The sequence below is a fragment of the Chamaea fasciata genome, unplaced genomic scaffold, assembly GCF_029207755.1.
Source record: "Chamaea fasciata isolate MVZ Bird 193981 ecotype frontalis unplaced genomic scaffold, bChaFas1.0.hap1 SCAF_16, whole genome shotgun sequence".
Lineage (NCBI taxonomy): Eukaryota > Metazoa > Chordata > Aves > Passeriformes > Sylviidae > Chamaea > Chamaea fasciata.
This window is the reverse complement of record NW_027094101.1, coordinates 7,883,487-7,897,423: the sequence shown is the minus strand read 5'-3', so window position 1 is coordinate 7,897,423 and position 13,937 is coordinate 7,883,487. Positions and strand designations below refer to the sequence as shown.

At 41.7% G+C, this 13,937-nt stretch overlaps 1 protein-coding gene across 4 annotated transcripts in view; it reads left to right on the top strand.

Annotated features, from left to right (window-relative positions):
• Positions 1–12,894, top strand: part of SMURF1 (SMAD specific E3 ubiquitin protein ligase 1) — a 45,091-nt gene extending 32,197 nt beyond the window's left edge. For 2 of the 4 annotated variants that reach the window (XM_066197751.1, XM_066197748.1), the window contains exons 10-18: positions 1,037–1,241; positions 1,530–1,633; positions 3,086–3,200; positions 4,144–4,322; positions 5,161–5,298; positions 5,660–5,780; positions 6,849–7,050; positions 7,869–7,944; positions 8,614–12,894. In XM_066197751.1, coding sequence (XP_066053848.1) covers positions 1,037–1,241; positions 1,530–1,633; positions 3,086–3,200; positions 4,144–4,322; positions 5,161–5,298; positions 5,660–5,780; positions 6,849–7,050; positions 7,869–7,944; positions 8,614–8,713 — 1,240 coding nt within the window. In that variant the 3' untranslated portion in view covers positions 8,714–12,894. Of the gene's footprint in view, positions 1–1,036; positions 1,242–1,529; positions 1,634–3,085; positions 3,201–4,143; positions 4,323–5,160; positions 5,299–5,659; positions 5,781–6,848; positions 7,051–7,859; positions 7,945–8,613 lie in introns of all 4 variants that reach the window. The other 2 variants (XM_066197750.1, XM_066197747.1) reach the window with 1 other exon arrangement.
• Positions 12,895–13,937: the final 1,043 nt, after the last annotated feature.

The window sequence follows — 13,937 nt, the reverse complement described above, 5'->3', positions numbered from 1 at the left end:
AAAACCCTGAATGATAATTGGGGAGCAGATGCAGCCACTGCTGTAACCAGGGTCCAAGCATTGGTTTTCAGTGCTGGTTTTATCTAAGTTTTTTGCTTAGACTCTTCAGAAGAGTTTTTACTCTACTGTGCACAGTTCTGGGATTGCTGGGATGTGGGGTTGAGAGTCTGCCAGGGGTTCCCCAGAAGTCAGCTCATGTCTCTCTGGATGAGCAGTTCTAGCTCTGTGCTGGCTGTTCTGGGTCTGGACTAACTTCATGCTCCCTTGAGCTCCAGACAGTGGGAATGTAAAGCCAGCTGGAGTCTGGTCAACGGGTGCTGTGCACAGCCAGTTTGGGTTTAGCAGGATTTAGTAAGCTCAAGCTCTGCATCATGGAAAGGCAGCTGAGCTGTTGTGGAACTGACCCTGGAAGCAGCCCGGCAGTGCTGCTTGTGCCCAAGACCAGACTTTTTCCTGTGCTTGAAGCCAGCTGGGGAATCTCTGTATCTAAAAAATAATTGCTCTACAACCCAAATAAAGCACTGATGGGTAAGGATAGTTGAGTGTATGAAGTTGCAACTGTTAGGGACAGGTGTATCTTTCTCTCTTAACAACCATAGATGCAGTATTTTTACTGTCAGGAATCCCCAGGCTCATTTTGCATGGAGCTGGAATAAAATCAGTTGCAGTTGTTAGACAATTCCCTTTATAAAGCTGTGTGTTCCATTAGAGATCTCCTTCTATGTTACACTCTTGAAAATTCTCTCTATGTGAGAGAATACCATACAAACTTTATATTGCTCAGTCAGCAATCATACTTCAGAGCCTTCCACAGTGTTTTGCCATACAAAAACAGTTCAAAAATGCTGACGCTCTTTAAATATGTGTGTTCCTTACAGTCCTGAATACAGTGTAATGATGGTACATAGGTATCCAGCTGAGTACACATTTCACTCTGTGTTCCTCTTGGAGAAGCCTAATCATTTCTTGCATCACTGTTGTACATATTCCTTATTGTTACGTGTCCAGAATAAATATTGTCCTTTTCTTCTCCAAGCCATCAATGCCAGCTAAAAGAGCCCAGCCAGCAGCCTCTACCAGCTCCAAATGAGGGATCATTGGAAGAGGGTGAGGAGTTGCCTGCACAGAGATATGAAAGAGACTTGGTACAAAAGTTGAAAGTTCTTAGACATGAGCTCTCTCTTCAGCAACCCCAGGCTGGTCACTGTCGTATTGAAGTATCCAGAGAGGAAATATTTGAGGTATTTGATTGATATTTTTTTACTGCTAGCAGCAGCTTGTGTCACTGAAGAGTTAAGTAAAACTGATCAGTGATTATAACATCTTTGCTTCACAACCCCCCCCATATTACAGAGCTGTCATTGAAATTTGCTTCAGATTAGCACTGAACAGAGTCACATTTTCTACAGTTCAGTAACAATCTACGTATTACAGAAATGCAGAAATCTTAATTACAGTATTAGAGAAACCTTAATAGACTTAATTATAGGAAGGAAATAACATAGCTAATTGTACAAATGCACGTACAGGAATCCTATCGTCAGATAATGAAGATGAGGCCAAAGGACTTGAAAAAGAGGCTTATGGTGAAATTCCGAGGAGAGGAAGGCCTGGACTATGGAGGAGTAGCAAGGTGAGATTCTGGGGGTTTTCTGACCCCTCTTAAGTGTAAAGTTGCCCTTTAAGTGTCCCATGGTTGATACCATCCCCTTTCAAGTTATCTGTTAATGGTATATGTTAATTATTTGTGGTCTAGTTTATAGACAGTGGCTGTAGCTTTACTCTTTATATGGTAGGTTGGTAAGTGGAAGCTTGTGATTTAACAGTTGTCCCACTGCAAGGTATGAAAGTGTGATCAGCTCAAATTGGGAGGTCTCTGAGGGAGTGTGTAGACCCTGAAGTCAGATCCAGATCACAGGAGTGGTTCTGTTAAACACACCTCTCTGATTTCCCACAAATGGGTTGCAGGAGAGTAGGGGTTCCTTTTTGTTATATCTCAGCTGCATTCAGGAGAATTCTCTGATCTGTTGGAGCAGGAGTGGAGGTGAACTAATCCTAAACAAAAGCTAAAATTTTAGCGAGGACTTGCCTCCCTTTTAAAAACGACAGTAATTCCCTGCGGGTCACATCAGATCTGAAATTCAGGAGCTGATTTAGCATCACTGAAAATCGCTCAACTTTGTGGTTTAGAGTTGTGTAAATTCACTGAGAAATTTCTCAAATCCACAAAAGCTGCCCTTAGGTGTCTTTCAGTGATCAATTCCTGGACAAAGGAAAGAAGAGGGAACATTCTGAGCTGCCTTACCCGAGGCAACCTTGGGTGTCTCCACTGTTGACATCCTGTTGCCCTGATGCCTTTCATAATTGCCCATTAGTTGCAACTGACTCTTCCAGATCAGTCCACCTCCTTCTAAGCACTACAATTGATAGTTCTCTCCGAATATTTTGGGCCTGGGAAGGGTGTCCAAATTTAACAACAAAGGGCTATTTGTCATGGTGATTTGGGAGGTCAGAAATAGTTTTAGTTCTGCTCCTGTCCTTGTGTATTACCGAGGTGAGAGAATTTACTCAACCCCTCCTTTTAATGCACTTGGTCTCTGTCCCTTCTGGCCTTTGCTGAAAGCAGTCACCAAGCTGGCAGAAAAATAGCTTTTCTAAAAACCCTCAGCAATTTAGCTGATTCTAATCAACAGATTTTTTTTGAAGTATTTCCTTATACTTTACAGGTTGCAGAGAAACAGATGTTGTAATTTCCAAATAGCTGAACTCTGTACAAAGACAGGATTTTTTTGGAAGTGTGGCTTGTTCAGACTCAATTAGTTGATGGCGTTGTCTAACAGCTTGCTGTAGCTTCTCTAATTGATGTTAATCCCTTCAGTGGTTCTAAACTAAACCAAGTCTGCCCTGAGCGGAGTAGGACGTTGTGGGGTTTTAATCACACCCTATTGGTCTACAAATGGAGGGCAGCACAATCTGATTTTGAAATAAGCATTCCATAACTGATCAGTCATAATAATTGTGTTGTCTAAAACTTAAGTGCAAGTTGCACTCCTCTAAATTTGTTTGGATTTTTTTATTTTGGCAGAGAGTGGTTGTATTTACTGTGCCATGAAATGCTGAATCCCTACTATGGACTCTTCCAGTACTCCACAGATAATATTTACATGCTGCAAATCAATCCAGACTCTTCTATCAATCCCGTAAGTACTAATTTCTCAGCAATATTCCAACTTTAAGAGATGTCCTCTGCAGTTTCTTACTGCTGTTCTTCCACAAGAAGAGTCTAAACTGCAGGGTAAATCAGAATAAGAAGGTGTTAATGTCTTATATTTATACAGTAAGAAGCAGAGGGGTTTTGTTCAGAAACTAGAAGCATGATAGCCTTTGATAAATATCTGACTTCTTTGAGACTCCTCAGTACTGATTGGTTTGCACAGTGATTCTAAGACAAGTCAGATGAAATTCATCTTCACTGTGAGCACAGGTGGTTGTGCACACAGCATTACATTCCCAGCAGTGCCACGCCATGACTTTTAGGGATGTATCCCTTGCTTGCCCTTTCTCACTATGCTCCTGTGCTTGCTTTTTCTCTTACTGGAGGATTTGTAATGATGCAGACCCTAGAAGGAGCAGCAGTTCTGTATTAGTAGAGGAAATTCTTCCTGACATGACATTTCCTGACATTTGCACTGGAAGATGAGGGAAGTGGATTGAAAGAATGTCAACCATAGGACTTACACCTCAGCTTTCAAAAGTTAGTTTAAAAGGAACATGAAAGAAATGAAGGAAACAAGCACACTGCTTCCTCAAGAGTAGATACATTTGGATGTTTAAACAAAGAATAAACTAATTTGTTTGGAGTCCTCATCTTCTTGGATTTTGGAGGTTTCACAGGGATTTTCTTCTTCCAAGTTTTTCCTTTTGATAGGTCTAGAGACTTGAATCCAATTTATTAATCAGGTAATGCAGAGAGACTTGTTTGAGGTTTTTAATCATTAAATGCTTTGGTTTTGGTTATGCTGTGAGGAAGAGTGGTGGCTGCTCTTGCCCAGAGGGCTGCAGGTAACTCTCGCTGAACAAACCACCGAGGGTGCCACAAGGTGTCAGTGTCTTCCCAAGCCTGATTCTCCTCTCTCCCTGCAGGACCATTTGTCTTATTTCCATTTTGTTGGTCGGATAATGGGTTTGGCTGTGTTCCATGGACACTATATCAACGGGGGGTTCACAGTTCCCTTTTACAAACAGCTGCTGGGGAAGCCCATCCAGCTCTCCGATCTGGAATCTGTTGACCCAGAATTACACAAAAGTTTAGTCTGGATCTTGTAAGTACTGAATTTAGCAATCGTCCCACTGTAGAGAAAATGGGGTAGAGTTTGTTGGCAATAGTGAGATGCTTTAGACAAAGAGTTTGCAAAAATATTTTTATGGTGGCAGTCTGTACAAAGTCATTAAACTATTCTTAATGTATCAAAGGTACTGGAGGAAAAGTTCTCATTGCAAACTCTCCTTGCAATAAAGTAGATCTAAATCATTAAAAGCTGTATGGGTATGGTAGAATATCACAGTATCAAAATCCAAACTCAGGACAGCGATCTGAGGGGAGGCACAGCCTTCTTCAAAAGAAATTCTGATTAAAATGAGAATAAATGGAAGTAATTTGGGCTTCTGTATGCTTACAGAACAAGATCCAGCATTCAGTGTAGTTTTGGGACTCTGGTACTGTTTTGCATTATCTCAGTTTCTTTTCCTAAATGCTGTATTGAATTTTTTATTTAAAGAAGTTACTGATGATTAAGGTCTCTATGAACTATCTCTTCTGTGCTTCACAGACACATGACGGCAGATCAAATTCTTGCTGGATGTGTGTGTATATATATACACTTGTGTGTGTGTGTATGTGTGTGTATTTCTGTATATAGGGTTTTATCCAGTATCCTGAGTTCCATTAGAAATAGATGAATATCCCATATCTGATCAGGCTCTTCAACCTGCACTGCACTGTACCGAAATTGGTGATGGTGGCAATATTCCTCTAGTGTGTAAAATGCAGGTGGTAACTTTAGCCTGAAGACTATCTAGGTGTTCAAATAACTGTCAGCATCAGCACGGAGAGTTACCAAAATGCCAAAAATACTGAGTTTCCCCTCTGTCCTTTGGCAGAGAGAACGATATCACACCAGTCCTGGACCATACGTTCTGTGTGGAGCACAACGCCTTCGGGAGGATTTTACAGCATGAACTCAAACCAAATGGCAGGAATATTCCAGTGACAGAAGAAAACAAGAAGGAATATGTCAGGTATTGCAAACAGAAATATGTCCTGCAAATGTAGTGGTAAGAGGGTAGTAAACAGAATTTTTGTATATAGTGAAACTAAGGAAGTAAGTATTTTGAGTGGGAACGCCTGAGTCATAAATGACATGAATGCTTTCACTGGAAGACCTGGGAAGAGGAAATTCTGAAGGGTACTTTGGTTTTTCTGTTGATGGTGCAATAATTAATTGTTGATTGAAAAGGAATGTATAAGCACTTCTTTCATAATACAAAATGTGTGTATTAAAACAAGGTCCTCTGTAAAATGAGCATTTGGCAAGTCTGCTGTAAAAGTCCCAGTGCTGTCCAGTTCATCACCCCTGACTTTTTTCTTCCTCCCCCACAGGTTGTATGTGAACTGGCGGTTCATGAGAGGAATAGAAGCACAGTTCCTGGCTCTGCAGAAAGGTTTTAATGAACTTATTCCTCAACATCTCCTTAAGCCTTTTGACCAAAAGGAACTTGAGGTATGTTTTATCCACATGGATTATTGTTCTGTAATTTGTTTGATCCGCAGTCAAGCGCTGATTTAAAAAAACAAACAAAAATGAGCCAAACAAACAAAACACAGAACTTATTCCATTTTATATACCAGAAAGGTGAGTATTTGTTTAACCAAACCCTTTTAGGTTTATTCTAGACATTCTTTGGGTTGATATTATTGAGAGGACTACCTAAACAGGGAAAGACAAATACACCATGGTGTCTATCCAAGGACTAATGCTCAAGGCAGGTGGTCTGAGAAGGAGGAAACACTCCAAGTTTGAGAAATTGTTGGCAAGACCAGACATGTTATCTACCCCAGAGCCTGTTTTGTCCAGTAACTTTTCATGCATGGCTGTTTCTGTTTGCACACAGGAATTGGTTTACAGAAATAGAAGAGTTGAGCATATAGAAAAGAAATTAATATGTCTTCTTATCAAATCCTGAGGTGTAAAAAGCTACTTCTTACAATAGTTCCTGTTACAGCAATTTTTCCTCTGGTGTTGCTTCCTAAAAAAAATAAGACCACCTGTGGAATATTCATAATTTGTGGAATAGAAAGCACTAGCTTTGTGCTAGTCACTCATGCATTTTGGTTAATCTCACAGAGTTCTTGCATTCCATTTGCTAAAAAGGCAGATTAAAAATCCATTAAATATTTCAATACTCTCCATGTCAGAACAGTCACAAGTCCCCTAATGATGTGAGCTGTGCCACAGCCTTATTCCAAATCAGTGCTGTGCCCTCATAAAGACAGGCTGTACCTTCCAAGGAGTACAGATTTAATAAAGCAAGTCTTGCATGGGCTTCTGACTCTTAGTTGCTTGTGAAAGTTCTAATGCTGGTAAAGGACTGCTTTGGGTCAGTTTCACTGCTGTCAAACTGGAGAGATTTACTGCCAGTTCTGTACTGGTTTGGAATGTTCCCTTGCTCCTAAAAAGTGGCTGAAGCACCTAAATGATGCCAGGCTTTGTGACATGGTTGGATGTGTTTTTATAACTGCAATCCTGAAATTACTCTGGACTTTAAAGCACTTCCTAATCTTTTACCAGCTGATCATAGGAGGCCTGGATAAGATAGACCTGAATGACTGGAAGTCCAACACCCGCCTAAAGCACTGCATGGCTGACAGCAACATCGTCAAGTGGTTCTGGCAAGCAGTGGAAACGTTTGATGAGGAAAGAAGGGCAAGGCTGCTGCAGTTCGTGACGGGCTCGACGCGTGTCCCACTTCAAGGTTTCAAGGCTTTACAAGGTGACTGATGTGGAGGCTGAGTTAATCTGTGGTTGGAGAAAGAGATAAAAGGGGTGTGGTATTTACAGGCCCCTTGTAAAATATCAGCATATTACTGGATAAGTCAAGCACTTGCAAACTTTAGAGCCTGAGAGCAGTTTTATATTTGTCAGCAGCTCAGCTGCTGCTGAACGCTTTGGCTGTTGCTGATAGTGATAGAAGCTGGTAAATCTGTTACTGTGCAGTGCTTTGAGTGCTGTCAGTTTTGGCTTGTCAGTCTCCTACAGCTCTGTGCTCTGAGGTTCAAATCATTCCATGCAAATGCACACAGAGATATATGACTGACTAAAGAACTTTTTCATGTGAGAGCTCTATTCCCCTCAGTGTTTGGCAACAAACCATTAGGCTTTAAAGCAAATTTCTAAAAATTGCAGGTTTTTATCAAAAATGCAACAGTGTCCTTGGCTGTTGTGATCTCCTGATCACGTTCCATTTGTTGGCTAACAATAAATTGATGTTCAGAATTAAAATACTAGTTCTGTTTTACAAGGAAAACCTTCATGCACTTAAGTATTTTTCATGGTGCAGCTTCATTAATATCAAATTTAGCAGCCTACCAAAATACCAGTCTGTAAAATGATTGTCACAAACAGCCCTATCTCTTCTGCCATCCCTTCATCAGCTGCAAATATCTCTACAGATTTAGCCTAGGACATACTTAGGCTTGCAGCTGGAACTGTAATTTCCTCTCTTGCCTTTTTATACGCAGCAAAATGCGTGTGTGTGAATGATGCTTGGTTGAAGTGCATTAACTAGAATGTCTGTCTAAGGTTCTACAGGCGCTGCAGGACCCAGACTGTTCACCATCCATTTAATAGATGCAAATACAGACAACCTTCCAAAAGCCCACACTTGGTAAGATGGAAACACTCTGCTTCCTCTCCCTTTGTCTTGATTTAAGGGAGTCATCTCTGTCCTGGGAAGGGGTTAGGCATGTGATACACATGGATGACTCCAAGTGTGCCCTTTTAGCTTAGATATATCTGCATTCTGCAGCCAGCAAAATAATTTGCTTTTCTTAAAGCTTGATTTGTCTTCTATACTATCTGTGGTTTTCATTTATTCCAGAGGTGATTATTCTGGGTAGTGAGACGTTTGTAAGTTTATTTCTTTATTTCTTTATTACAAAGAAGTGTTGTCAGATGTCGAATGTTGGAAGCTCGTGCTGTTGGTGCAGTATAGGCACAGCCTGAGCCCTTGCACGGAAATCTCACTCCATCAGAGGCAGGAAATGGTGTCAGCAGCAGCAGCAGACTGTCTGCAGGCAGAGCAGGGAGTGGGCCTGCCTGATGTGTTGCTTTTTCTTTGCAAGTCTCCTGCATCTGCCTCTTCCTCCTCCTCATCCCAAACGCTGCCCTATTAAGCTGTGCATTCCTGCTGTAGAAGTAGTTGTTTGTCATCTTGTTTCATTTGGCTACTGAGGCAGCTGAGAGTTTTTACAATTTTTATCTATATGTAGCTTCTTCACATCTTCCCCCCAATGAGCACTTCAGATCCATCAATGTTTTGTTACTTTCCCTGCAGCTTTAACCGGATCGACATTCCGCCTTATGAGTCATATGAGAAGCTTTATGAGAAGCTGTTGACAGCTGTGGAAGAGACATGTGGGTTTGCTGTGGAATGAAAAAGCAACCAAAGGAAACAGATGCTAGCTCATGGACCACCAAATCAAAAGCTAGAAGAAGCTTGCTGTGAACTTCCTGCTAAGCTGTCTGAAACATCTGAACTCTGACAACTTAGAGATGGGGCTGTTTCCCTTCCACTGCTGGTGGATTGGGGGGGAGGGTCGGGGCTTTTCTTGGTGGTTCCCAACTCTATTTTCTCCCCTTTGTTACAATGACCCCTTCCCTCTTCTTCCATCCCCCCTGAAATGAAATGCAGCCAAGTTCAGCATTTGGCTTTGGTTACACAGGATATTCTGCTAGATATGTAACACATATTGTGATAGGGTCAGCGACCTGTGGGGCTTTTTTAATAGGAGAATCAAAGCGTATTTGAGAATGAGCTTAATTTGCTCGGGACTTGCAACTGGCAGGTGCACCTGGTTAGTCTGTCTTAAATCAAGCTTGAGCCTTTGTAGAGTCCAGCAGGTGCAGAGTGTCTGACTGGCACCAGTATTTGCATTGCACATTTTAAACATCTGTTTAAAAAGTAAACTTCTAGCAGAAAATACCTCCATATGAACACTTAACTGAAAGGTAAAGAAATCCAAGTTCTGCCTTAGCAGGAAGCTCCCAGTGGAAGCTGTGGCTCACCTTGAGAAAAGTGAAGGAATCTGGGATAGCTTAAATGGTATTGTATGATTTCTTTTTTGGTTGTCCTGGCTGAAGTCTAATTGTTTTGCACGTGAAAACAATTCTTTCCTCCTGCAGAATTACTTTCCATAGTTTGTTCAGATGTAAGTACTTTGCAGAGAAGCCTTGTGAGGAGGAGACAGAGGATAAAAATCCATTCAATCCCAAAGCTGTGATTTCTGTGCCACTGTTTTACCTAAGATGTGTTTGTGTGACTTTAAATTCTAAGACTCACATGGAAATCACTAAAAGTCAAGTTAACAGAGCAAACTCCTGCTTCAAATTTTTTGGCCTTGCGTAAGGTTTATTTGGAGACTGAGGTAAAAGGGGAACTATATAGTCAATACATTCTAAATGTTACAGAAAGCTATTGGAAGAATTTATGACTTCAGTTCTGTAGGGATGAAAATTTCTCCAGAGAGCCCTATAAGGCTAGTTTTTCCAATAACTGAAACTAATATTAAAAGGTTTGTTCTCTAACACAGGGGAAACGATAGCAAATCCAATAACTGAATGTCTTGGTTTGAAAGACAGGTGTCTGCTAAGGAAGGCAGGAGCTTCCCTTGCAATAGAAAATATAACCCCCTTCCCTCCAAATTATTGTAATTATAAAATTAAGAGGCTTTCAGTCAAAGATATGAGAAATAGGAATAATGGTTCTTTACTAGTATATATATAACAAGGCAATAATACAGAAACACTGGCTTAAACTGGCAGAGTCAGGATAGGACCTGACACCCTGTTGGTCAGGGTAGTGGTGGCAGTCCGAGTAAGTGGTGGCTGCAGTCCTCTTGGAGGGATAGATGTGGTTCTTTTGAAGCAGTGATCCTGTAGAAGGGTCTGGTCTTCCTCTGAAGGTCCAGTGGTGGTTATGTAGCTCTTGTCCTCTGGGAATGCAGTAGGTAAGGGCTGACTGCGGTGTTCTAAAGCTCAGATTATATCCGTGTAGGAATACTTGGCTTCTCCTGCTGGGCAGAGCATCTCATAATGGAATAATGTAATTTTATCAGTGAAGCAGTGAGGTTTGATGGCCCATTAACAGAAGATATCCCTCATGGAGTTATCAGGGATGTGTCATGGAAGAGACAACTCTGCCCCACTTGGTTTTTAACAGATGGTGATAGAATACATACTTTTGGTTACATCTTACATTGTAACCTAAGACACTGAATCACTAACATTTTTCCAGTTTGCACACCGAGATGAGACAATATTTTAACAAATAACCTGGCTTCAGAGAGACCCAGTTACCTATCAAATATGTCTAAACTTAAACAGACTTGCTTGTATAGGATTTTTTTTCTTTGACAAGCCTGATTTTTAGAGAGATTCATGACTGAAACACTTAATAGATGTTATGTTCATGGAATAGTGCATTGAAATTCAGCTGTGGGTAAGAGCCTGTCCTTAAGAGATGTCTACTGGAATACTTCTATTTTGTCTTTTTTTTTAATTGAATTTGGTAATAGCTTTAAACTGTGATAAGACAGAAAGTAGACACTTGTCAAAACCCTGGCATCTTTCTCTGTTTTTTTTTGTTTGTTTGTGGTTTTCTTTTTGCCATTGACCATAATTCTGGTGATTTGTTGTCAGGAGTTGCATCGGAGGTGTAAAATTGTATCATATTGTGAGATTTGCACAGGGTGGCTAAAGATGCTCATCCTGCAGGACTGTACAGGAGAGGCATGTTCAGCCCCATGTTCTGTAGGGATCTTTTGGCACTTGGAGACCAATTTCTGCAGTTCTGATCATTGGGATGTGCAGCAGTTGGCAGACAGCATCCCTATGGTCTCGGGCTGAGTAGCAGAGTCCCCACAACCCTGGATTTTCCAAACTGCTTTGAAGTCAAACCTGTTCATAGAGTGTATTTAATCCTTTCAGTACGTTTGAATGTGCAATAAACCAGTCAGATAGGAAAAATGCTAAATGGATTATTGCCCAAAAGCTTTGCATGCAGTCCCATGTGGATTTTTCACTAAAAAAAGTGTAAAGAAACCCAAACCCAGATACTAAACCCCACCCCTAAAAAAAATCCTGTCACACCTGCAGCACAACTGGCTCAGTACAAACCAAGTGAGATGAAGTGAAAGGCCCCTGATTTGGAGATCTGTAGGTCAAGTAGCTTTATGTCAACAACCCAGTTGACATAAGATAGTTCCTAATGTCTTTGCTAGGTCAGTGTTTTATTGAATGCACAAAATAAGAATAGGCAAGGATTGTTGTTTCAAAAAGTCCGTCTGTTTTTTGCTGTATTTAAAAGCCCTTGTCAAGGTACCTCCTCCGTGCTGACAGTAACAAGAATAGGGCACTGTCTTTTAAATGATTTCAGTTCTCTTTTCAACAGCTTCACCACCTCTCCCGTCGTTTTGTCTTTGCAATTTTGTGCCACTTCAGTGACGACAGAGACATTTTTTGTCTTAATCTGTACATGCATTTGAGGCAGGCCTTAAAGCTGGTTGGGTGGATGGAAAACAGCAAGTGAGGAAGAATGGCTTTGGCGGCATAGCCTGTTCTTCCTGTGCCCATTTCCAAGGCCAGGGAAGGATGAAATGCCAACAGGAGTTAGCATGGCTTGAGCCAGTGGCTCTCAGAGGTCTGGGATAACCTCAGCTGTCTGAATTTGTGTCCATTCCCACTCAGTCTGCCAGCACTTGAACTTGGTTGTTACTTCTCAAACTTGCCCAAAGAATACCATCGAGTCCTGTGTTCATTCTGTCATTCCACGTTCCACCTTGTGCGCGGCTACTCTTGGATCTGACCCGAAGGAAATACAAGGTACAGCGTGTCTGTCGTTCCTGTCCCACGGCAAACCCCGCAGCTGCTCCATCGGCAGTGCCCTGGTACTGCTCCTCAGCCTCTACTCTACGCTCAGGGATGTAGGAAACCACCACTCTGCTCGTGTGTTCCACCGGGAGGAAACGAGACTGTTGGATGGGTGTGAGTGTTCTCTTGGGCATTATGTTAGACAAGACCCTGCTCCAAAAAAAGGCTGCTCCAAGCTTCAGATTGTGCGATCGGCGCTCGCTCAGCAGTTTGTCCTCAGTTCAAGTCGAGGTGGTTGTAAAAATCCAACAGATTTTGTAAATTACTGATCCAGCCACCAGGCCCTCTGCAGCCAGTGCCTGGCTTCGGGGCCGTGTGGCACAGCAAATTCCCAGAAACACAGTATGGATCTGGTTTTAATCTGTTAAAATTTTTTTCGTTGTTGTTGTTGTTCCTCAACCACTTTATAATGTATTTTTTTAATTTATTATTTTGTAATGTCATGTTTAAGTATTGCTGCTATCCTTGTTATTCTTCCCACTGTTTTTATTGCAGATTTATTTTGTGGAAGTTGTACACTAATGTTTCATTTTATGTCTAAATCAAAGTATTTAAAGAAATACTAGTTCTATTTAATGTGGTTATGGAACCAGCTGGAATAAACAGTGATTGTATAGTAGGCTGGACCCAGGAGGTCGTGTTCATTTTTGTTACATATGCAATAAACTCACAACTTTAAACTCTTGTAGCCACTGTTTTGTTTGCTGAAATATTTGTGGGAATCAGAGGAAAAGAGTGGACAAAGTATCAAAATGCAACTGATTTAACAGATGTATATGGACTGCCCAGATGAAAGTCCTCCTCTGCAGGGAAAACACTGTTTCATTAATTCACCTTAATCTTTTTCTCTTCTTATCTCATTATATGTGCTGCTACATTTCCAAGACCTCAGTTTGCAGAAAGAAATTATAATCTCCCCCTTAATGAAAGCTGGAGAAAGATTCACTAATGTTGATGAATCCTTGCTTTCCTGTTGGTTTTTTTTTTTTTTGGGGGGGGGGGGGTTCCCCCTAATTACTGCTGCTTTGCAAGTGGAGGACAGGAGGAAGTCTGAGGGTGATACTCAGTGTTGGTGTGTGCTGCAGCAGTGCCTTCCCTCCCTGATGCTGAAAGCTGGGATTTCTTCTGGCCATTATTTGGTTTAATAAATAAAAAAGGAGGGAGCACAAATAAAATGCTTTTTATTCTTTGAGTGATTTCACAATATGAACAAATGATCAGGGAGCTGCTGTAGCCCCTCACCTCATGTCAGCCAGCAGCAGGGACTGAACAATTTCATTACCTGGAGGAGGAAATCATGTCAGTCCTTCAGTGCTGTGTCAAACACTGGCACTGCTGTTTTCTTTAATAACTACTTTTTGTGAAGTTTTCCTGGTTTCTGCTTTCCTTTTGGTGCTCAGAGAGCTCGGGAGGATCTCTGCAGCCTGCTCCAGTGGGTGGGCTGTGCTGTAGAGGAGCAGCTCCAGGACTTCTCTACGACGTGAACCTCTTGAAAAAGCAATTAAAATTTTCCCATTTCTCTGGGGAAATCTTGCGGAGCTCAATGAATCGGCTGTCTCCTTTTCTTGGCAAGTCACTTCAATCCCTCAAGTTCCATTTTCCGCTCTTCCTGCAGGACGTCCCCAGCTACAGATGTGGTGTCCTGGGGACTCCCTGCCACTCGCTTGACCCCCACGAGCACCCGGAGCTGAGGGGGACGGGGTGGGGGTCCCGTGCAGGGGTCCCGGACCG